Source organism: Sparus aurata, chromosome 6, assembly GCF_900880675.1.
Source record: "Sparus aurata chromosome 6, fSpaAur1.1, whole genome shotgun sequence".
In the NCBI taxonomy this organism is placed as follows: Eukaryota; Metazoa; Chordata; class Actinopteri; order Spariformes; family Sparidae; genus Sparus; species Sparus aurata.
Window position 1 is genome coordinate 15,306,289 of NC_044192.1, and position 23,521 is coordinate 15,329,809.

General features: G+C 42.7%; 2 protein-coding genes and 1 long non-coding RNA gene across 4 annotated transcripts in view; 2 read left to right on the forward strand and 1 right to left on the reverse strand.

Moving 5' to 3' along the window:
- Positions 1–3,194: 3,194 nt before the first annotated feature.
- LOC115582595 (leucine-rich repeat-containing protein 3-like) lies at positions 3,195–11,438 on the forward strand. Its single transcript, XM_030418633.1, has 2 exons — positions 3,195–3,427; positions 5,034–11,438. Exon 2 carries the CDS (start codon positions 5,112–5,114, stop codon positions 5,967–5,969), a length of 858 nt encoding a protein of 285 aa, XP_030274493.1. The 5' UTR covers positions 3,195–3,427; positions 5,034–5,111; the 3' UTR covers positions 5,970–11,438.
- A 620-nt stretch (positions 11,439–12,058) lies between these two features.
- Positions 12,059–23,521, reverse strand: part of col2a1b (collagen, type II, alpha 1b) — a 51,225-nt gene continuing 39,762 nt past the window's right edge. For both annotated transcript variants that reach the window (XM_030418631.1, XM_030418632.1), the window contains 15 exons: positions 23,238–23,291; positions 23,050–23,103; positions 22,471–22,632; positions 20,572–20,679; positions 18,742–18,849; positions 18,120–18,173; positions 17,555–17,662; positions 16,883–16,936; positions 16,549–16,656; positions 16,099–16,152; positions 15,878–15,985; positions 14,417–14,705; positions 13,958–14,145; positions 12,468–12,710; positions 12,059–12,254 (listed from right to left, as the gene is read on the reverse strand). In XM_030418631.1, the coding sequence (XP_030274491.1) occupies positions 12,108–12,254; positions 12,468–12,710; positions 13,958–14,145; positions 14,417–14,705; positions 15,878–15,985; positions 16,099–16,152; positions 16,549–16,656; positions 16,883–16,936; positions 17,555–17,662; positions 18,120–18,173; positions 18,742–18,849; positions 20,572–20,679; positions 22,471–22,632; positions 23,050–23,103; positions 23,238–23,291 (1,839 nt within the window). In that variant the 3' untranslated portion in view covers positions 12,059–12,107. The remainder of the gene's footprint in view (positions 12,255–12,467; positions 12,711–13,957; positions 14,146–14,416; positions 14,706–15,877; positions 15,986–16,098; positions 16,153–16,548; positions 16,657–16,882; positions 16,937–17,554; positions 17,663–18,119; positions 18,174–18,741; positions 18,850–20,571; positions 20,680–22,470; positions 22,633–23,049; positions 23,104–23,237; positions 23,292–23,521) is intronic.
- Positions 12,710–14,145, forward strand: LOC115582596 (uncharacterized). Its single transcript, XR_003984193.1, has 2 exons — positions 12,710–13,402; positions 13,521–14,145. It is a non-coding gene; the product is annotated as an uncharacterized LOC115582596 (long non-coding RNA).

The following is a 23,521-nucleotide window of genomic DNA, read 5'->3' on the forward strand; positions in this document are numbered from 1 at the left end:
GCAGACGGGCAGGAGAGGTTTGTGTGTTTACTGAAGTAACTACAGCGTATAATCAGAGCCTCACATACTGCGACCTCTACGCTTTACTTGGACTGTTAACTTGCATTTACACCAACGCAATCAACGAATTAGAGGCAGAGCAGGACGGGTCTTGCCAGAAAGACAGTGGAATATATCACTCATCATTTATGTTTCCTTTCTGTGTGTACGTACAGTGTAAAGAAAATGGTTCCTCCACGTAGCTGCTCACACAAGGTCTGTGAATTATCTTGAGTAACGAGGTCATGCTTCGCTGGAAAGAGACATTTCTGTTAACTTTTTAAAAATGTGTTTTCTTTAGCTTTGAGCACCACAAGCCGAGTGTCATCTAATTATCTTGTATTTGAGAGAAAGCAGACATCTCTACGGTCAATATACCCCAAAAACTCAGCGTTTCACACCAAAACCATTCAGACGGATAAATGCCACTCTAGGAAAGAGGAAAAAAAAACATAAAGTTGATTTTGGGGGGGCGAACTGTTCCTTTAGTTCAAGGGATACTTGCTGCAATTATACAGCTCTTACAGCATCACATAATCTATATTTAGTCTCAAGTTTCAACTGCTGAGTTACTGTTTCCATTTCAGCTGAGATTGCAGCGGCTATTTTTAATAGCTTTGGAGGGCTGCTCTTCCTCTTGCATCTTATTTTCCACACTACCGCTGTCTCCCTCACACACACACACACACATTCATTTTAGTGTTATTACTCCGCTCTCTATTGTGCTGGACCTCAGCCAAGGTCTCAATCCAATCCATACATACTTGTGACAGCCTTTTTACAGTCACATGGTTCATATTGTAATCTCTGCCAAACAGTGCTGGCTTGTTTTGGGAGATACAGAAGATGGCCCCTATTTTTTTTCTTTCTTCCTCCCCCCTCCAGCTATAGCTCACTGAAAGAGGAGACAGCAAAGGTGTATTCACCACAGCGACGTAATTGCAGACACTTTGAGAGAAACATCAAACCCAAAGAGGGAGAAAAAGGCCTGGAATGTATTGATCTGAGTTTCCGGCTACCACTTTGCACTTGCACGCACACAATTTCAGTCTTATTCATGATCAAGTGCATTCGCCTGAGTGCACAGGAAATCACAAGATGCTCTGACTGTATTTTTCTTTTTTTTTTTTTAAATCCAAAGCCTTTTCCTGACTATTTTATTTTTATTTTTTGCCTCTGCTCTGCGTCTTTTTTACTCTTGCCAGCACTAAGTCCTTTCCTGTCACCCAAACTACCCTACAAGGCAACATTTCTTTTTTTAATACTGTGTTTTGTCAGCAGAGATGATTTTTTTTTTCCGTCTGCGTTGTAGGTTTCTAACAACACAGCAACAAGACCAGCACCTTTGTGTTGGTCCTCAGTCGTAAGCACTTTTTTTTTAAGACGGCTCCAGACCTGCAGAGTCCCAGGTGGCCCCACTGTGGAAAAATGGCCACTGAGAGCCTCAGCAGAAACACCTGCCCCCCGCCTGACCTGTTGTTAGTGGATTCAGTCTCTAGAGAATGACAGGCTGCTTACAAGAAATGCTCTGCTGCTTTTTACATCTCTCCCTCCAACTCCATGAGACCTGCTCTCTCCCTCTCCATGCATGTATTCTATCCTTCTTTTTTTCAAAAATCATACCCATGCTTGGAGGAGTCGATTTCTGTCACCAGCTGTCAGATACTTTTCCAACTGCCTCCCATCAAGTTTACAGATTTATGTACGGTTCAGTCAGCTTTACCCCTACCCCCCACCCTCGGATGACTACAACCAAAACCAGATGATGCCAAACTGCTTCACTTCACCGCAGTCAGGTTTTCCAGCAGAGTTCACATTGTCATCAACTAACTGCTCCTCGCACCGTGTGCATCTTTCAGCGCGGCTTCCTCCGGAGAAATACCCGGTGAATAAACCACCGTCCTCGTCTCCAGCTCATTTCTTTTCCCCCCATTTCTTTCTTTCTGCAAAATTGAACTTCTCAGCTATCACACGATGCAATTCGCTCCCAGCTCGGGGAACTTTAAAATGTAAACACAATGCGGAAGACTGTCTCTCTCCGCAATCATGTGCGCTCTCATTACGCACGCCCCCCGGTTTTGTGCCACAACAGTGCCTGTATGCAGCCTCTGTGTCTGGCAACCGCGGAGACAATCACCCGTCAAGGGCAGAACATTCACCAAAAAAAAAAAAATGTATTCCACTTGCAGCATGCTGTATTATATTTAGCGGGAGGGGGAAATGTCATCGTATTTTAGCAGGTTGATGGGAGCAGGACAGACTGGGAGGGGAGTAGGGGGATGCAGAGGAGGGAGACGAGGTGCCATCAGGGCTGTCAGACCCGTCCTCTCCTCTCCTCTCCTCTCCTCCCCCGAGGGCTCCTCTGTAGATCGGCAGATATTCTCACTGCTCATAGTAGAAAAAGCAAAAGAGAGAGCACGGCGCTGGTCCCTAAGAGGGAACCTCCATGAATAACATTTCCCATCACTCTGTGTGTGTGTGTGTGTGTGTGTGTGTGTCTTTGTTTGTCTGTGTGTGTTTGTGCGCGCCAGTTCATAGTTTTAATATGGAAACGCGTGAGTCTCAAGGTTGCCGTGTGTGAGGCGTTATGAACTCTGTTGATCCACATGTTGGAATAAATCCTCAATTTGTACTTGAAGCACAGTGTATGAGCTCCTCACACGGGGATAGATGAGCTCTCTTCCCACTTGACCTCCTGGATGTAAAAAAAACAACAACAAACAGACATGAGTGATGGAGAGAGAGAGAGAAAGGGAGAGAGGCGCGTCTTCCCTTTTTTTAATGTTGTTTTCTTTGGGCTCCATCAGGCAGTAGATGGAAAATAATGTTTCTTGTCTGACATTTCGTATTTGAGGTATAAAAGCTGTAGTTCCTGTCTTCCTCACCTGTGCGTAAAACCTGCACATGGATTCAATCACATCTCACACGAAAAAAGATGACCATAATGATTTAATTTTACCTGCAGTTTATTAAGTTAATATCTCCTGTAGAAGCGACCGATGTCTTCTAGAAACAGAGGACTCATGATGGCACACCTCCGCCTCCTATTTTTTTTTTTTTTTTTTTTGGTCACACATGCAGGGAGGAGGGAGGGAGGGAGGAGGGATAGTTTGCCCCACATCTTTGTTGCTATAACTACCCTCTGTTAACGGCAGTCAGTGATGAAGCCGTCTGCAGGCGACGCACCACGGATCCACTACTGAGGATGCCCACATAGTTTCCCGTTTTTTTCCCTCCCCCCACGCAAATGTTTCTACACTGAAGAGGGAAGAGAAGAGGATTTCCAGTCTCTGCTGTCGGGAGAAAAATCTGAAGGAAAAGTGGAAACGGACTTAAAATCTTTCTGCACTTTTTGGATCTTAAAACTACACCGGAAACCATTTTACAGGTAAGTCTATCGAAAAATAAAGAACTAAATAATTCTTACTAATGTGTGTTATTAACGTGTTTTTCTAATTTGCGTCAACTTTTTAAAGGTAAAGCGACTTTAAACTTCTTCTTTTTTTTAGGACTTTAAACTTGCGTCCGACGCTCGTTTGTTTGCCGTCATCTGGGGTTCGCGACCACCTGACCTGTTTCAAATCAATTTTCATTTTAAAGTCAAATTAAATTTACCCGGAAATCTTATCAGGGCAGGTTAATCCGATAAAAAAAAAAAAAAGTAAACGTACAAAAGTACAGTATGCTCTGGAGCTGAACTCGGATTCAGACAGCAGGTACATCCTCTAAATGAAGTTAGAACATACATATGTTATTGTAAGCACGCTGCCATCTGAGCGCCTCTGTGTCCCTCCTCTTTCAACCTCGTAATTATGCAGCAGATGATTGTTTTTTTGTTAATTGGGGATTTGCATGCATCTGCATTCAGTATGTTAATAACAGGAGGGATAATGAGTGGTGAGCTCTGCTGGTGAGACACACTGTGCCACTTGATGGACAGCACAGTGCTGCCAGTCAGTCAGTGAGCTCTGTCTGTCACCTTTAGGCTTATCAGCCAAATCTAGGCCAGTGTTAGTCAGAGGTTGAAGCCCTTCTTGTTAGTGTTTGCAGCAAAATAGAAAAACACATGAAAGCTTTGATTTTATTATAAAGGGGGAGAGAAAAAGCAGGAAGTGCTTGACCTTTTAAGAGGATGGTGTTCTAATCAGATTCGGGGGATTTCTGCTGCTGCTGCTCAGAAAATGTTCTGGAAAATGTGTGATTGGATTGTCTGAAACAAACTGACACCATTCACAGACCCACATAGACGGGAGGTCAGGCGGATGAAAATATCTTAACACACATAACGCATGTAATGTATCCTCCAGTGGTCTTCCACCTCCTAATTGCAGGAGTGGTGAGCAGATGCTAACACCCAGATGACTGCTGGCTTATTCCCCCCCATCCAGCTCTGTCACTTATTGACACTGTGGGACACAGGCAGGATTGATGTTCCTGCTGTTAATAGTGCAGCAGGCAATACTTGGGCTATCGATCCCTACAATGCACCCCTCCGCCCATGGGTTATGACTAAGGGGCTTTGGCATCATGGGAAAATAAATAGAAGGATAAATGAGATGAACATGTATTGATGAGTGTAATCTGATGTTTTTCTTCTGCTCTTCAATTGGAGTTGAGCAGAGAGAGAGAGAGAGAAAGAGAGAGAGGGAAAGAGGAGGACTTCATGTTGAATGATTAATGTCCTTTTAATGCGGAAATACAATAGTTAGTTCAACCTATATTAGATCATTTAAACTATCAGAAACTCCACAGAAATTGTTGTCCTTTTATATGCTTTGGTACTTTTGCATCAGTGTCTGAATTCACAGGGTTTTTCAGATAAACCGGCTTAAACTCATTTCATTGTCAATCTCTACCCACTGACCTTTTTTCTCCTCGTCCTCCTGAACATCATAATCTCCTGTCCGCGTTCATACTGATTGCATGTGTTTGACAGGTTTGTAAAGAGAGAGAGGGAAATCTGTTCCAGACTGACCCTTTTTTTTTCCCTCCAGTCTGTCAGATTCTCCTCGTGCGACCGCGTGAGGCGTCTGATTGGGACCTGGTGTGGCTCAGGGGGCTATGGTGAGGCGATGTGTACAGGCTGGTGTGAGGAGAGACGTACCAGCAGCAGCGGAGGAAGACGGAGAGGTGAAGGAGTGGATCTTCCTTCCTGGCTGTGCGTCTCGCTTTTGTTCTCTGCCCTGTGGGGCCAAGCGTCCCCCCAGTGCCCGGACAGCTGCCACTGTGCCTGGGACACGGCCACGGTGCTGTGCTCAGATGCTGGGCTGCGGGAGATCCCAGAGGGGATCCCACCAGAAACGGTCTCCCTTCACCTGGAACGCAACTACATCCGGAACATCCCTGAAAGGGCTTTCACCGACCTCATCCACCTGCGGGACCTGTACCTGTCCCACAACCGTATCGACTCGCTGGCCTCAGGGGCCTTGCGGCATCTGGGCCCCGAGGTGCGCCTGTTGGACCTCTCGCACAACCAGCTGAGGCAGGCAAACAGGGAGGATTTTGGCTCGACTCGTGCAAAGACACGCCTCTACCACAACCCCTGGCACTGTGACTGCGCCCTCCAGGAGCTGATGGAGACTCTGAACCTGGAGCCCGAGACGGTGAATGGGATCATTTGCGAGAGCTCTGTGCGGGGGCTGGGCGAGGGGAGCAGGTGGGAGGACCCGGGGTTGCAGGGCGAGCACGCAGGTCAACCGCTCGTCAAACTGTTGGATTCCGGGGTGAACTTTTGCAGCCTGCAGAGGAAAACCACAGATGTGGCCATGCTGGTGACGATGTTTGTTTGGTTCTTCATGGTCATTGTGTATGTGGTGTACTATGTGAGGCAGAACCAAGCCGAGGCCCGGAGGCATTTGGAGTACCTGAAGAGTTTGCCCAGCCCACGCAAGACCCCGACAGAGACAGACACTCTGAGCACTGGTTTCTAAACTCCGGCTCAGCTGCAATTTAAATGGAATAATAGTCTAATCCCATTTTTGTGGAGAGCGACCGTAAGCTGACTGTGGAAGATGCTGATAAAGAGGAACAGCTGTGTACACTTCTTTACATTTTGTTACTGCTGAGACCCCCCATTTCCTTTTTCTCTTTATTTCTTTACCTTTATGAAATTTGATAAGAAGTGTGTAATCGTTCACTTGCTCTACCATGTGCACTGAGAGAAGTGAGTGGAAACTAAATGTGCAGCGGAAGATGAAAGAAGGGAATGAGAATAGAGAGAAAATAGTTTAAACTTAATAACCTTCTATCTCCCTCCGCAGTCCCTCTCTCTGTCTCCCAGCGTGCCTCATGCTGGGGTCTTTTATCTCTCATTAAGCTCTAATTAGGAGTCTTTGACCAACTGACCCTTAATGAAGACATGAAAGGCATTAATCAACTGGAGTCTGTTTATAAGGTCGAATAGGAGGATGTGCAAACTCGAGTGTGTGTCCTCATCTAATTGCTTGTTTGTGTGCGTGCATGTGGAGTTTTTTTGTGCATTTTGTGAAAAAAAACAACAACAAACAGTTTAACTATGGCTGCTGTGTAAGCCGCGACCAATACACGGTTACTAAGCCAGTTGTTTCGGTGCCAGTGGGGAAGTGCTGATCTAAATTTACTCTCAGGAAGCCATTAGAGCTGGAGGTGAAGCATTTTGTCTCCGAGCTGCAGCAATCAGCACTAAAATATCTGGACAGCTTAATGTTCATGATTGCCACTGAGAAAATTTCAGAATCCTGATTTAGAAGTGGAGTGTTGTTATACATAAGATTGGTAAAACCATTTATCCTGAGGGAGGCGGTTTAGTTTGGCTTTAATTAATCTCTCGAGTCCTGCTTTCAGTCTCCGCACTGATTGCTGTGTACAAATCGTACTTGCTCCCATTTTCCACATAGGCTGTTTTCAAAATTGATTTCTTTTCTTTTTCAAGCCACTGTAAAAATAAGCAAAGCACTTTGATAATAAATGGAATAATTTTCTCAGTTAGTACATTGAACCGCCTGTCATGTTAAGATAAATGCCGCTCCTGACTGGATTACATATGTTTTCATTATGCTTGTGTTCATTGTCATCGTATTTACTGTAGCAGGGGAGGGTGTATGGTGCGGTTCGTGTATGAGTGTTTGTCATACTTCACTGTTACGAATAGAAACTGTTTGATAATCACCAACATTCAATGTGTGTTTAGGTTCAGTGGTTGCCAACCCTATAAAGAGCTCACAAATTAAATCAGAGGGGTCATGAGATTATTAAAAATTACGTTCACTTCTTTCCAGATCTTTAATGTTTTTGTTCCCGCAAATTATTGGATAGCTTCAGGCGCTTCTAGCCGTTTAAAAATTATTGAAAAGAGAGGCTTTGTTTTAAGGGGTCAAAAGCAAAATAGGTTGGGAAACATCGGTTTAAGAGGATGTTAGCCATGCTAGCTACAATTCTGGGTGGCCATGACAGACTTTTGATGTGTTGGTCAACAATGTGGCACGGACAATAATGTAAATGTATTTTAATTACTTAAGTCATCCCGTAGGCCATCATTTTCCAGATGTCTTCTAATTTAATGCATCCGAAATTTATAATAGTCCCATCAGATTTAGCTGTACTTCGTGTTTAGTGCTAAATAGCAAATGTTAGCATGCTAACACCCTAAAGTAATATGGTTACAGTCATGTAACACCTGCACACCTGCTAAACATCAGCATGTTAGCATTGTCATTGTGAGCATGTTAGCATGTAACCTGACACGCCAGATGGTTGTTTTGGAGGTGGCCCCCAGAAACTGTTTGGAAAAAGGGAGGCACTTTCCAGAAATACTTGGCAGGTGATTGGACGAACCATCTGTCTATCACTGTCGATTGCAGCCTGACTACAACCAATCAGATCAAGCCATACGACCTATGATGTACTTGGTGAGCGCTACCAGCAGATCATGTTGGTATACCAAACCCTCTCCTTACCCAGTCGAGAGACAACTTTTCCATCGACAAAAAGCCTTCAGTGCCGTTTTTTCCAGTTCTGGTATAACATAGATGCTAAAGCGGCATCTGTGCTAACCTGTGAGGGGCCGCCATTGTTGTTTTCAAGTCACTTCTTTGTGACTAGGTTGAACTACAGTGGTTTGGCCACAAGCACAGAGTTTAGATCTTGGCAAGATGGATTTGTGAGGTCACACGATTGAGTGATCTCGCAAACCTAGCTGACTTGCAAAGTAAGTTAGCATGCTTACGTTAGCATTTAGCTCAAAGCACCGACGTGCCTAAATACCACAGCCTCACAGAGACGTTAGCATGTCTGTACACCCTTAATCGTACTCATGTTTCTTTACTCTGTGATGGATTTAAGTGTACAGAACAACCCTTTAATTGTTCATAGATGTAATAAAACATGACCGTGCCCCAATTTTATCTAACAATTGGGTTGGACATTTTCTAAGAGCCAAGGCAAAACCTAGATAAGACAACTATCTGTGTATTGTAACGTGCTAAATGTATGGTGTATGTGTTTTGTAATTTACAGAGAAAAAGCAGGTCTAAGCTCATGTTGTTCAGGAGGAAGCGATGCTGTGAATTAGAGCTTAGATGCAGTTAAACTAAACCTTGATATTGTTATGATGACTGGTTCATGTTAAAACCTGTTCTTGGTTGGTAGAACACAGGATAAAAGATTGTAATACGATGTCGGACACTTGTTCTGTGAGTTTCAGGAGAAAACTGATTAACATGTAAAGCACTGATGGTGTAACTTCACATATGTCCTAAATGTTATCTGTCTATAAATAATTTATCGAACCATTGTGCCAGAGTTCGGTTTCCTAAATGACTTAATTTCATTGATCTTTAACCCCCTTTTAGCTTGTTAAGGCACATTAGACCATATTCTCACGATGGCGATTTTCCTCGGACGACACACTCTGATTAGGAAGCTTAAGTGTCATACTGCTGCATTCAAGATTTCAAGTCACAAGGAATCTGATGAATCTTGTTCACCATTGATCAGTGATGAACAGAGTGCCTTCGGGATAATGATTTTTGTGAGCCCTGGTTCCCTCGACAAAAAGTCTACAGGATTTTTTAATTGGATTTTGGATTATTGTCAGAAGAAACTTGTAGAAACACAAGTTTATGATCCTCACACGTTTTGAAGCCTAAATTAAATCGCTAGAAGTAAAAAGCTAATGTCAATCCATGAACAGACTATACTGCGGTTATATAATATAAGAGTGACCACCGCTAAGCGTCTTACTGCACACTAACAGTTAACAGTTAGTTGTTTGCAACCGCCTTTTTAAAAGACACATAATCGCTTTACAATTGAGAAGTGGGATATTATTAATGATGTATTTTATGCTGTAGAACAAAATGTGTTTCAGACATATAATGGAAAACCCATAAAAAAAACCCCTCTGACTTTGAGAAGAGGAAACTGAAAGTGCATAGATGCTAACTGATTTCTGGATTTTAGGACTCCACTGGCAACCCATTAGCTAACGTTAGTGTTAAATAACATCTCATTTTTTTTTTACATTGAGGCTTATAGAAATGTGTCCTAGATAGATGTAACACTAGATAGTTATGTTAGCTAGGATGTGGTTAGATGCTAACGTTAGCTGTTTTCTAATGAAATCTAATTGGTTATCAAATGTTGTTTGAAATACATTTGGATTTTTCAACTTTTCTGTTGTCTTTGCAGTTGCTAATCAGATGTATACACATTTTAAAACCTCTAAGTTGATATTGTACTTTTCCCGCGTGACTCCAGAGGAAAATGGCTGCTGTGTGAATATGGACTACGATGTGGATAATCCAGAACTCAAGAACCAAGCATGCCGTCTGTGTGTGTCGTTTTTTTCTGTGGGTATTTTTTTTTATTGTTGATGTATTTCTGTCCCAGTGATTTGTTTTCTCTCCTGTTTGTATGTCGATAATTATTCAAACAAGGTTAAAAGTCATAGATTGGAAAACATTACATCAAATAAGAAATGATCTACCCAAAAAAGTAATTTTAGAAAAAAACAAAAAAAACAACAAAAAAATTTATAAAACATTAAAGAAACGTTGCTCTACTTCATTCAGAGAAATGCTTCTACCTTTTATTGCTACAGTAGGTTGAAAAAGAGGATGAAGTAAAAGAAGTACAGCAAGACAACGATTCACAGAATGAGCTGATCATGCTTGGCAGCGTTTTCCTATTTCTGCTCTACCATGCATGGAAAGGAAATGATTGAAAACAACTATTTTACATGAAAATACATGAAAGGAACTCTCACCACCTCCTCCTTCAACTTTTTCTTTGTTTTGTTTCTCATAATTCACCAAACAGAAATGAAAATGACCCCACATTTCATCCATGTCTCCACTGCCTTTTTCTTGAAATCTGAGGTGTTTCTCCCCCTGGAAATATATCACCACAAAAAAAACAGACGGCACAGTGAAATGATTGGATGTGACTTTTTTTTTTATAAAGGAATTTTCTTTTGGGGGGGGGGATGAGTCAAAACCATTGCCCCAGATATTTCAACACGAGGGGGGAGGAACAAAACAGGGTACAAATAAAAAGCAACTTCAGCCTGTTACTTGGTTTTGTCTTTTATTTCCAATTTACATTAATTAAAACGTAACAAAAACAAGTCATGATCATAATAATATAATAATGCTATTATTATTAATAATATCACTATTATTAATAATAAAAAATATACACAACCTCACACAAATGAGCCCTCTGCGCTTGGCTGTAGGACCGGAGCAACAAAGTCAAACACACCCCGGATCTCTCTCTTCAACCGTGTGTGTGTGTAGTGAGGGTGTGCGCCGAGGCAGAGGGCACGCCCTGTGTGAGGGCACTGATGGGAGGAAGTAGAGAGGGATGGTGGGGGTGGTCAAAGGTCAGGGGGCAGCAGACGGGGCTTTCAGGACCAAAGGTATTGGTCATATATTCATCTAAAACATGGGGTTCTGTATGCAGAGAAACAGGGGGGAAAAGGCCTTAGTTTGATTTGTGAAGGTTTATTTTAGTGTGAGGTAGCTTTTAAAATATCAAAACAAACAAACAAAAAAAAAGGAAATTAAATTCTGTATTAATTCCAAATTGATCTCACCATGGGTTCGATTGTTTACATAAGGGGCGGTTGAAGCAGGAGGGTGGGGGTGTGAGGCAGGGACATTTCTCACCCTGAAATCCAAAATCCCAGGGTGAAATGCTCTCTCCGACAAACTGTGTATATATGTATACACACATATACATATATATACATATATACACGTCACTACATATGAGTATCTGGTTGTTTTTAAAAAATACAGACTGTTTTACAACAATAGCACCATTGACTTTTATTATAATACACAGTAACTTTTTCGATACACACTGTGGTGGTAGAAATAGGAACACCTGAACTTTCTACGTCGCTAGATTTTTTTTTTTTTGGTTTCAAAGAGATATGTATGCTTTAGTGGATATGGTACAGGAGTGATGGGGGAGGGGGGGTTAGAAAAGAGGAGGATGTAGGAGAGGAAGTTGGTGGGTATTCTTTTTTAAATATGTGTAAGTGGGCTTTTTATTACTTAGCAACAAACTCAGTCCTACCACACCGGGGACCCAAACCTAAACAATAAATAAATAACACCGACACATTTTTCTCTCTCTCTTGTTCCCTGGTATGTTCCCGTTCTCTCCTCGTACTTCCTCCTTCTTGTTCATGGGGTGGGGTTAGGTGGGGGTGGGCTTGCTGTTCACCCACATTGAAGACGTGGGGGGCTTTTTTAGGGGAGTATGTCCATAGAACCGGGGGGGGGGGGGGGGGGGGGGGGGGGGGGGGGGAAGGGGAGGGGGAGTTGACTGGAGGCAATGCTGGATGAAATCACAGACGACAGTTGCTGGTGCCAATCAGTGCAGATATCCTACGGAGTTCGACTTGGAAAAAAGCACTTTTTACTTAGAAAAAAAGTCCCATTTTAAAAAAAGTGTCTTGATTTTTCTTTTTCACTCATTCTCTCCTCTCCATCATCTGAAGTGGGCTCCTCTTTCATCTTGTTTTTCTTTCTTTTTTTTTCTTCAAATTTCCACTTCTTCTTTTCTATCCCCTCGTTTCTTTACAAGAAGCAGACTGCGCCGACTTCTACTCCGAACTCCTGATCCGCTCCACCAATATCCATGGGGGCAATGTCCACGATGGGCAGACGAGAGGTCTTCTGCGATCTGTATTCGATCACTGTCTTGCCCCACTGTCCTGTGTGTTTCTGTGCAGAGGGAAGGAAAATCACAACGGCTGTTAAATGACCTACGACTTTCTCTGACATTGCATACAATAAGTCTGGCTTGGTGACCAGAGCGTGAGACAGACTTTAGTGACGTCTGTCATAAAGAGAAAGTGAATCATGTACACATTTTAATATCGTTTACACCTGATTTAGTACATGCATGTGTATTATGACGGATCTGTCCTATCTTACCGTGCAGCCGTCCTCCATCACGCTGTAGGTGAAGCGGCTGTTGCCCTCGGCCCTGATCTCCACATCGTTGGAGCCCTGCAGCAGCACGGCCTTCTTCAGGTTGCCCGCTGAGGCGTCCATGTAGGCCACGCTGTTCTTACAGTGGTAGGTGAGGTTCTGAGACGCCTCGGTGGACAGCAGCCTCAGGAAGGTCATCTGAATGGCAGCGGTGTTGACTGCCAGGCTGTCGTCACCATAGCTGAACTGCATTGGGCGGCAGGTGAGAGGGGGGAAGTGAGGGTGACAGTTAATATCTCTGCTATTATGGCTAGACCCTATATATAGAATTTGCATGTGATTATAGTTTCATTCTGATGGTACAAGTTTTTGTTGGTGTATAAAAGACAATGGAAATCTCCTGAGGGCAGGATTAGCAGCGTACTGCCTGCCACTGTGTCTCTTTTGAAAACGCCACTAAAAGTTGAGACTTTCCTGCAGATCCTATAATTATTGGGGCGCGATCATATCAGCACATCATCGGTCTTGGCTAATAATGGCTTTAAAATGACGTACTGGCATCGGCCAGAATCAAACATTTCTGCAGATATGACAAGCTGATAACATGATGCTTTAATTATGCGAACACAACATTAATGTCTGTAGCTGTTTCTCTAATTTTGCCCAGTGAATTTGTGCATTTTGAAAGCTTTTGTATGAGCCATCATGACAATGATACACATAATCATCAGTATATTCCACTAAAGGAGAAATTTGGTTACTTTGCAGTCAGATATGAAACAATACTTTACTGTTGTGTTGTACTATTATGTTGTTTCCTGGTGTTAGAAAACACTGATTTTGTATCTTCACTTTACACAGGGGGTACTTAAAAAGGTTACTTCTTCTTTTGCTTCTGCAAACAGAAAGTGTGATGATGAAGGAGATGCTCAGTCCCTGTAAGTAAAGACTAACTTCTGGCAGAAAAGTGTTTCACACCATCTCTGGTTGAAGATTTCAGCTAATTCAACTGTGATTTTTTCTTTTTTTTTCTTTATCATTTATCACACCCAACAGTGACATCACAGGGTCCTAGAGTACACCTGTATGTCACTGCGGCAAGGTGAGAAGTTGAACCACTGGACGTCAGCAAAAGCAAGATGGCCAAGAAGGAGTTAAGCTACTTTTTAAAAAAATTTTTTTTTTTACAGATTTTTTGTACTGAAAATTATATTCTATGAAGCAGATTTCCACCTGGATTTCCGTGTTACTCATTGGTAAAAATCCAATTTCACAGCTCTTCAATAATCAGAGTGGACCCATTATTTCTTCCCACTTATTATCTGCACCATGTCAGAAGCCGACCGAAGCACGCATTGAGACTACAGGACTTCTTTTTATGAAAAAAGACTGTACCCTAGAATTACAATATAATGATACTGTCACGCGTCGGTTTGTGATTATATTTAAAGCACTAATAGTCAAGGAGGGGATGATTCAGCTCAACTACTTACGTGGAATCCTCCGTTCATTGTCTCTCCGAACCAGACGTGTTTGCGGTCCTTGCTCTTGCTGGACCACCAGTTCTTGCGAGGGATGCTGTTAGGCTTGGGCTGGACGCAGGACTCTCCCGTCTCCATGTTGCAGAAGACCTTGATTGCATCAATGGTGCAGCCCTGATTGGGATCAATCCAGTACTCTCCTGCAGGAAAAAAACCCCAAACAAAACACATCAGCTTCAGGGATTATATATACTCTCCCTCTGCATAAAGATCATTGCAAATGTGTTGTATAATGTTATGGAATATGGTGTAATTCTGATATCTCCAAACAGAATATGAATCAGCCACATCCGAACACAAACTATATTCATTCTTAATATTGTGCTGCCAAAATGTCCCCTAACATAAACTTGTCTACTTCTACTACATCATCTCATCCCAATCTGGCCAATTCCTCTCAGTGTCACTCACCGCTCTTCCAGTCGGGATGGCAGAGCTTCAGGTCTCTGCAGGTGCGAGCCGGGTTCTTCCTGGATCCCTCGGGGCTGCGGATGTTCTCGATCTGGTTGTTGAGAGACTTGAGCGTGGCGTCAACCTCGGCGTCGTGCTGACGGAGGTTTCCGGAAGCCTGGTCGGCCCTCATGTACCTGAGAGGATCAGGGCCCTTTTCAGTCTGACCCAGACCGGCGAAGGCAGACATGTCAATGCCAGGACCAGGGGGACCAGGAGGACCGGGGGGTCCGGCGTTTCCGGGGGGACCCTGAGAGGAAAAGAAGAAAGATGGATGGGTTATATTTGGCACCACAAGTCATTCTGACATTTATAACTTGTCTCACAAACGATGGATTATTCTTTTCCTCTCCCTCCTCATCCCCCACAATGGGCGCAGGAAATACTGCCATCTGTTCTGCAGTCTGCTCTCTCGTCTCATTTCAATTTTCTTGTCTGAGACTTCGCTCTTGGTTTGCATAGGTTCCAAACAAGCTCAAGAGAAGCCAACTGGAGTCCCTGCTACATCTTATTAAGTGTTTTTTATTTGGACCTTTATTGAAGTATTTCGCTTCTGTTTTTGTAATTCAGTTAAATATCTATTAAAAGCAGTATTTGCGATATATTTTGATCTTTTTGTATTTATAGGTATGTCTTTGTGATCTTTTTCATTTTAATGCCCAGTTTAGTATCACAAGACATGATAGCTTGTGTATATAAATAATACAAAGAAGTTGTTGTGATTAGTTTAGAAGCTTGTTTTCAAAGCGACTCCAAATGTTTTTTAGTGCCTTGCAAGCATTCATTAGTGTGGCGCCACTGTGACATAAAGACAAAATAAGGAATGTCTTAAATGACTGAACTATTTCTAATATGTCTAAAATTAGCTGTCATACAGTATGTGAAACATCATTTTACTTGACTCTAAACTTTAACCTCATGTTACCCCGATGTTTGAACTCAGCAATTTTATTCAAGCTAGTCCATCTTTTGATCAATCGAAGACCTTCCTCAATTCATATTAAATTATTTCACTTGAGATATTTCGCACAAGCACATAATGTACAGTGACATTGCTATTCAAACAGAAAAGGAAGGAAGGACTAAAAAGGGTTATACTGAATATAAAGATGACTCAGTGATGTGTGTATTAGCAGGTCACATCATATAGGATGTGTATGAGCTAAGCGACACCACTGCGTTGAGTCTTAACCCAGTGACAGCATGACTTGCACTTGGTGCTCATGATTTTTATTGTGTGGTGTGAATTTTAAAATCAGGCTCTTGCTATTTCAATTCTGAAGGCGTTTTGAATAACATAATTAATAACGTGCATGTAACATGTCTAATTTATCAAAATATGAGTCAGATTTGCTGGCAAAAAATGTTTTCAGCTTGTTACGATCAACGGCACAGGCAGAAGAAGTTCTCAGGTGTACTCACAGAGGGACCGGTCTCTCCACTGCGACCACGAGGTCCGGGGGGTCCAATAGGTCCTGGCAGACCGTTGTTTCCATCCTTTCCAGCAGGGCCAACGGGTCCAGGTGGTCCCTACATACACAGATGGGGGAAAAACTCTTGATGTTAAACACCAAAGACACTCTGCAAGAAACGCATTTCAGCTGTTTTTGAATTGAACGTCAAATGTTCACACTAGCGCTCACCCTTTGTCCAGAAGGTCCAGCAGGTCCAGTAGCACCCTGGTCTCCAGCTTGACCCTAAACAGATAATGATTACAGTCAATTCTCAGGTTTTCTGCAGGGTTCATGTGAAATTCAAGACTTTGTAAAACTTTTTTTTATACCACATAAATTATGATTTAATAGCTGTATCACAGTCACAGTGTCCACAATAAAAGGTATGATGTAAAAATCCAGTATGGACAGTATTGCCCAGAGTTATTATCTTAATATGATTCTTCTCTGCACCTCTCAGCCGTGTATAACAATAATATCTTATCATATAATTTATTAAATAAATGCAGACTGGATCTGGACACGGTTTGACATACAACACAGATATTAAATAGTGAAAGGGATGATGACACTTAATGAATACGACCAGTGTCCAAAGGTCTGAATGCACATGAATCTACATTCAGTCTGGATGCTTACCGGAGGTCCAGGCAGACCCTGCAGACCAGTGAATCCTCTGTGTCCCTTCTGTCCTCTCTCACCAGATTCTCCAGCCTCACCCTTGTCACCACGGGGTCCTTGAGGTCCCTGAGCACAAGTGGACAACAACCGACTTAGGACGTCCTGTAATTTCTCTAATAGTTGTCTTTCTTTTATGAATACAGAACTTTTACAAAATCTAAGAATGATTCGAGCAACTTTGTCTGAGAGAAGGTTGATACACCGCCTCTGTTTTCACTTCTGTTTGTGAACGCTTCAAACAATTCAGAACTGAACAAGTACATGTGTGTGAATTCATGTTTAAGATACATACAGGCATTCCTCTGGCTCCAGCAGGTCCTGGAGGTCCAGAAGGTCCTTGTGCACCCTGTGAAAGGGAAAAACAAAAGACGGTGGTGGTGTTACAATAGAAAACGTTGTTAATATTAAGAAAAGGTCTTTGGATTGCTACCATCAGTTTCTTTCTTTAAAGTGGCTGTGAACATGCTGTGTGCATGTATATACTGTGTTTGTTTTGTCTGAACATGTACAGTATTTAAATCCTCTGCATCTATCTATCAGTGCTGTTGTAACTTCAGAACCAAAAGCATTCTGGTAGCTGTTAAGGTCAAAATGTTAATCTGAATAATATAATTGTGCCATAAAATGAATTTAAGCACCTAAAAATGTTAAAACAGTAGAAAATCTCTGCTCTCACGCTGAATAAATGTCTTGTAAATGAGAAACAGAGCCTACAGAGGGACAATTTTCCACTCCAACCACAGCTCACTTAATCAAGGGTAAAACACTTGAGACGTCCTCCCCTGTACTTGTGTGCTTTCAGACCATATCATTACAAAAAGGTGGATTTTTCCACAGCAGGAAATTATCATAAGTGACCCCTGCTTTTTTATTGATCAGTGAGACACCATCTTCACCTCAGCAAACATGTTGTGTTAGAAAGAGGCAACAGTGCTGTTTCACTTGTGTCGGCGTCGCTACTCACAGACTCTCCTCTGTCTCCCTGTTTCCCGGTGGGACCGACAGGGCCGGAAGCACCGGGAGCGCCTGGAGCACCAGGAGCACCAGCGGGACCGGTGTTACCTCGATCACCCTGCAGCACAGAGAACAGCAGAGAGTCAGCCATGTCATAAAAGTGTCACCATGCGCTATAGAGTTTACCTTCAGTCCACTATGACTCAACAATCAACCAACTTCCGCAAATCTCTCACCTTTAAAAGGTGCATATTGTGAGGTAGTTGATTGTTGAGTCTCATACCCAGGTAGTCAAATACTGATGCTTTGGATTGGCATCAATATTTGATGACCAGGAAATAAATCTCGCAACAGCATAACAGTCCCAAAAACTACATTACATTTCTATAGCCACAATTAAATAGGAAAAACTCATTCGAAAGCATCTATTTGCATTCAATGTACTCCTGTCACTGATGCAATTCAAATCTTCACAACATAAGAAGCAGAATAAGAGTATAATCTCTGCCCTGAGCAACAGCATATTTGAAAGGGAGATCTGACAATCTTATGCAGCGTGACTGTGTTTTTCTCACCTTGATTCCAGTGGCACCATCTCTACCAGGAGGTCCATCAGATCCAGGGTTTCCCTGTCGGATAACAGAATAACATGAAATGTTAATAGCTTCGACCTCCAACAGGCCAGATGTCCTATTGAATACTGATCGGCTGCATAATGAACCCTGCTCCAACAAATTGCATTAATAATATGGTGCAAAACACGATGCATGAATACATGATGAAAAATAGGTGGTTAATGGACTTGCATTTGAATAGCGCTTTCCTTGTCTGCTTTACAACACATGCCACATTCACCCATTCACACACACACACACCTACACACACACACGCACACACAGATTCAGAACAGTCTGTTCATCAGGAGCGATACAATATCTCTGTCCTCACAGGCTGATCGAACAGCCACTGGGAACGATCTAGGGTTCAGAATCTTGCCCAAGGGAACTTCGACATGCAGCCATCGATCCATCGATCCCCAGATTGGTAGAGAACCAGCTCTAAATCTTGAGCACTTCAATCAACTTGGCCTCCAGACTAATACTCTGTCGCCTCAGTAATGGACGACATGCAGCGTGGCAGATGTGACTCCTAACACACACACAGACACACACACGCTGTGCGTTGCCACTCTCTGACCTCTCTGCCTGTCTCTCCTGCAGGTCCAGTGAGTCCAGGTGGTCCGACAGGTCCAGGGGGTCCACGGTCTCCGCTGCCACCAGGAGCTCCCTGTTTTCCGGGCTCACCCTGAGAGGAGAGGAGAGGAGATGACTCATTACTACACCATAAATTATATGGCATCATGCATTACATCTCATCATGTAATTCATCCACCAGTGCATTCGTTCACTCTTCTGTAATTATATGTTCAGTTTATCCTCCCAGTGAATCACTGTTCACCTGACAAGCTGGCTGATTTATCCGGTTGAGTGGAGGCACAGTTAAAATCAGATGCTGTGTGCAGAGCTCTCATACGGACATGCAGACAGCTTGAAAATGTTCCAAGTCCATTTCAGAGGTTTTTACCACAAGAGCAGTGATTCCATTGATCTCAAAACAAAAGTCGTTGTTTGCTGCAAAATCAAAAGGTGAAACAACGACTCAGATATCGAATGAGACCAGTCAGACACTGTAGGCAGCATATCGATCAGCAAACAAGACTGCTGCCTCTCTAGACGGCAACACCTTGTTAACAGCTATTCATCTACAGCTAAAGCGATCGCTAGCTGCTGCAGATACTCAATGCTGCATGCTTCTGCAACTGATTGGCCCGTTAATCTCCTCAGATTTATTTAGGAACTGTTCTGAATCTGGTCAGTAGTGTTGGCAAAGGTTCCAGAACGTCGATGAAAAAGAGCTGCAGCAGCACACTGACACCAAAACACGAATCTATTTCCATCTCAGTCGGATGTTCGTCAGATGTGATTTCTTTAATCCCTGTACACTTTACCCAAGGGCTGATTTTTACAAAAAATGGAGCATGATTTTGCAAATGCTCGGCCGATTATTGTCCTCAGATTTGTTTACAAACTGGTTTTGGTCACTGTGTTTTATCAGTTATGAAACTGGAAGATAATGACCAATCACAGCCCTGGGAACAGTGTATTTGTCCAGTCAACAGTCAATTATATATCACATATCCCTCTTGAAATGCTAATTTCAAACCCACCTTTAAACCAGATGACACTGATTTACCTGACAAAATGACTGCAAACTATTTCATCTTCATACTTTTTGGAAATACTTTTTCTTTAGATTTTTTTGATGAAAATTATCAAATTAAAGTATTAAAACATTGAAATACGGCACAAAACACTGCGTCGGTGCAGTAATACTGGTATTAGCACTGGTTCAAACTCTAAGCAGCTACGGCCTTAAAGGGATCCAACTTGAAGAAAACTACAGATGGTCACATAAACTATCTGCGGTTCAGACGTCACTTCTGATATCAAAAGCATTTCCTCTGCCTGAAATATTTACTGTGTGAGTTCCTGCTTCCTTCTTGGCTCCCATTTCATCCGTCCTGATAAATAATTAATGCTCAGGACATGCCCACTGAGATGCTCTAAGTAGGGGACATGGCTCATGTCACATATCAAAATGGTGCGAGATGTAAGCAGGCGAGCCTGTCGGACTGAACATCAAATGGAGTCAGTTCAGCAGGAGAGACGTCCAGTGAGATGTGACTTCAATGTGATCCAATTAGGCCACAGCAGACCGACAGTCCAGAGCCGGTCTGTGGGTTTTCCTACTTTCTCTTGCACTTCTCTTACTCATAAAAGACTAGCTATAGTGCTCTTTGGCCAGATTCATTAATATGTATTTAGCCAACAGCCTTTCTGTTATTCGAGGCCGACGGAGAGAACACCTCCTGTTGGTAACAAGCAGTGAACGTCAAATGTTTTGTAATAATTGATGTACCCCTAATTTGTGTGTTAACCTCTTTGATAAAGTGAAAATGTTACTTACAGAAGGTCCAGGCAGACCAGGGAAACCTCTCTCACCACGCTGTCCAGGCAGACCGACAATACCACGCTGACCAGCCAAACCCTGAGGACCTGAAGGACCCAGAGGACCCTAAGAGAGGAGAAAAAGAAGATGAAAACGTTAATAATGCGTGGTCAGTGTATCAGGAGCCAAATCATTTGGTATCTTTGAAGAGGATCCTTACATTTTGAAAGAACTGTTACCAAGATTTACTGAGTTAAGACATTTTAGAGCTGAATAAATAACTTGTCAGAGCTCTCTGGTGATGTGTGTTGCTCCGAACTGACACAGTGACACTGTTTCTTATTACCAGATAATCTCTGCACTGAAATGTCTCGTCGCTGACACAGATGCGATATTCACTGCACATCTGCAATAAGCTAATATCAGACGATACATCTCTCCGTGGCTAATTCACGGGTTGAGCTCAGTATACTAAAGATCAATTTTCGACTTCTGGGGCTCATATTGATGCCGATATTTGGAAGCCTGTTATACCTCATGCAAATCCTCTTAAAGGAATAGTTTTGACAAATACAGCTATCTGTTCTCCGGCTGACAGTGAGATGAGATGATCAGCAGCACTCCAGCAGCCGGTTGGTTAGGCTTCGCACAACGACTGGAAACAGGGGGAAACAGCTAGCCAGCCTGGCTCTGTCCAAATCCACCAGTCACTATAAAGCTCACTGATCAGCATGTTAGCTTCTTCTTTTTATTTATTGAACAGTATAAAAAACAATAATTTCCATTCTGATTTTTGTAATGTAGTTTAATGTAATCCCCTCTTCTAATATGTATTGTTTCCACTTGGTGTCATATGTATCTTACAGTATGTGGAATATATACATGATATCTATGGAACTGTAGGCATCCTGTATCTCCTGCGTCTCTGTAACTACAGATTTTGTACTATTTTCTCTATGCCTATTGTTGTTGACTTTTTGAAGTGTTTTGAGGAAATGTAAATGTATTAGATTCTGACCGTCTTTGTGGATTCTGACAAACATTATAGCTTTATAGTGGAGGTTATGTGCCAGACTGTTTCCTCTGCAGAGAGTTTTGTCGTCTTCGTGTCTTGATGGTCTCGCTTTTGCAAGTTTAGTTGCGTTCTTTCATTTCTACGTTACCTGATTTATATCTGATGTCATTTGTTCCGCACCGAATTGCAGCTACGCATCGACCTCTCCATCACCTCTCTGCTTTGATTCATCCACAACAGTCAAATATGCTGCGCTGCAACAGTGAGAGCTCACACTCACAATAAACACCTGACTCTAAGTGACACTTCAGACACATCGCTCAGCTGACAGTGACTTTGATGTGATGATGCACGGTTTAAGGTTTAATATATGTGTTTCCATAGGTGGGATGGGTCCCGACACCGCATATTCATCTGCAAAGTGTCATTATCCTGACAGGCTTGTCGTCATGCGCCGTGGCTTCTGTGTTGCACTGAGTGCAAAGGAGAGGTAAAAGGCTGGGGTCCTGTCATTAGCCTGTCACTGGGCTTGTGCTGCCCTGTGCTGTCATATGTCGTGGTCTGCTATTACAGTCGGTGATGGACACTGACAGCTCTGTGTATTAATGGAGAGTGTGCTCGGCGGCTGTCCATTACTGGTGAAATTGCCTCTTTGGGCTGACGGAGCTGCGTAAAGAAGTCGACAGAAATGTAGAAAACAAACACATTTAATCATTTTTTTCTCTCTATAACAGACACCTGCGTTCACCTTGACGGTGTTCAAGGAGACGTGCAGTCTGAAGAGTGGGTGCTAGAGAGATATCAAGTGGTTTTTCAAGTGTCACAATGTCAATAAGTGAGATATTATGTAAAATAAAAAAGCCAGGGTGTTCTATGGGGGAATATGTTTTAAGTCAACTCACAGGGGGACCGTCCTCTCCAGGATCACCCTTCTCTCCGGGAGCACCAGCAGGACCACGGAGCCCAGCATCACCCTGTCTTCCTGGGGGTCCACCGTCTCCCCTCACACCCTTGGGTCCATCTTTACCAGGGGGGCCAGCAGGACCAGCAGGTCCAGGATTACCCTAAAGGAGGAGGACATAACATACATGAAATGATGCCGTGGAATAGTCTCAGTTAATTCAATGAGCCCGAGGACATCTGTGCATCTTTAAATAACTTTCAATAACACTTATCTCATACTAACAGTCTCACAGGATCAGAGTTGTTTTTCACAATGTGTTGCACTTCCTTTTAGCAAGTCTGTAAAAATGCTCGAAGCAAACTAGAACGCCGACTCTGTCAAAGATACTGGCTTGTGTGGGTGTGAAGCTACGTAAAATGTACAGGTGTAAATTAAAAAGGGTTCATTGTTGACAATAAATCAGGAGGCATTTAGAAAACATTCCTGTGTCTGTAGTGCCGCACCTGGTTCTTGCTTGTGAAACATAAATCAAGCTAACTTTAACTTCTCAAGTTGAAGGCTGTAGTTGTGAGCTTACATTTGGACCAGGGGGTCCAACACGGCCAGCAGCACCAGGGAAACCAGTGGCTCCCTGAAAGAGAAAGATTAAGTTAGACAGAGCCAAAAACACTGGAGCAAAAAAGATGGTTGCTACATGTGGTACTGTATGATAAAAAAAATCAAAACAATAAATGAATAGAAAGCGATTTAAAAAGGTCTACTTACAGGAGGTCCCTGAGCACCACGAGCACCTTTAGGTCCAGAAACACCTGTAGGACCCTGCAACAGAACAGATACTGTGTGTTACTGTCTGACATTTATTTTGTGTCGTAGAAGTTACAATATAAACTCATCAAAAACACACTCAGCTCCTCTGAAATGTGGTTTGTCTGCCTCAGCTAAGAAAACCAAAAAGCAAAAGAAAACCAGAGGAATTTTCTGCTGATTTGTTCATGAATAACGTTTTTCTCCTCTCATAGAAAATACTGTCACTCAGGGCTTTTTTTTCC

Coding starts and splice junctions, on each gene's coding strand:
- LOC115582595 (XM_030418633.1), top strand. CDS start 5,112: ATGTGTACAGGCTGGTGTGAGGAGAGACGTACCAGCAGCAGCGGAGGA.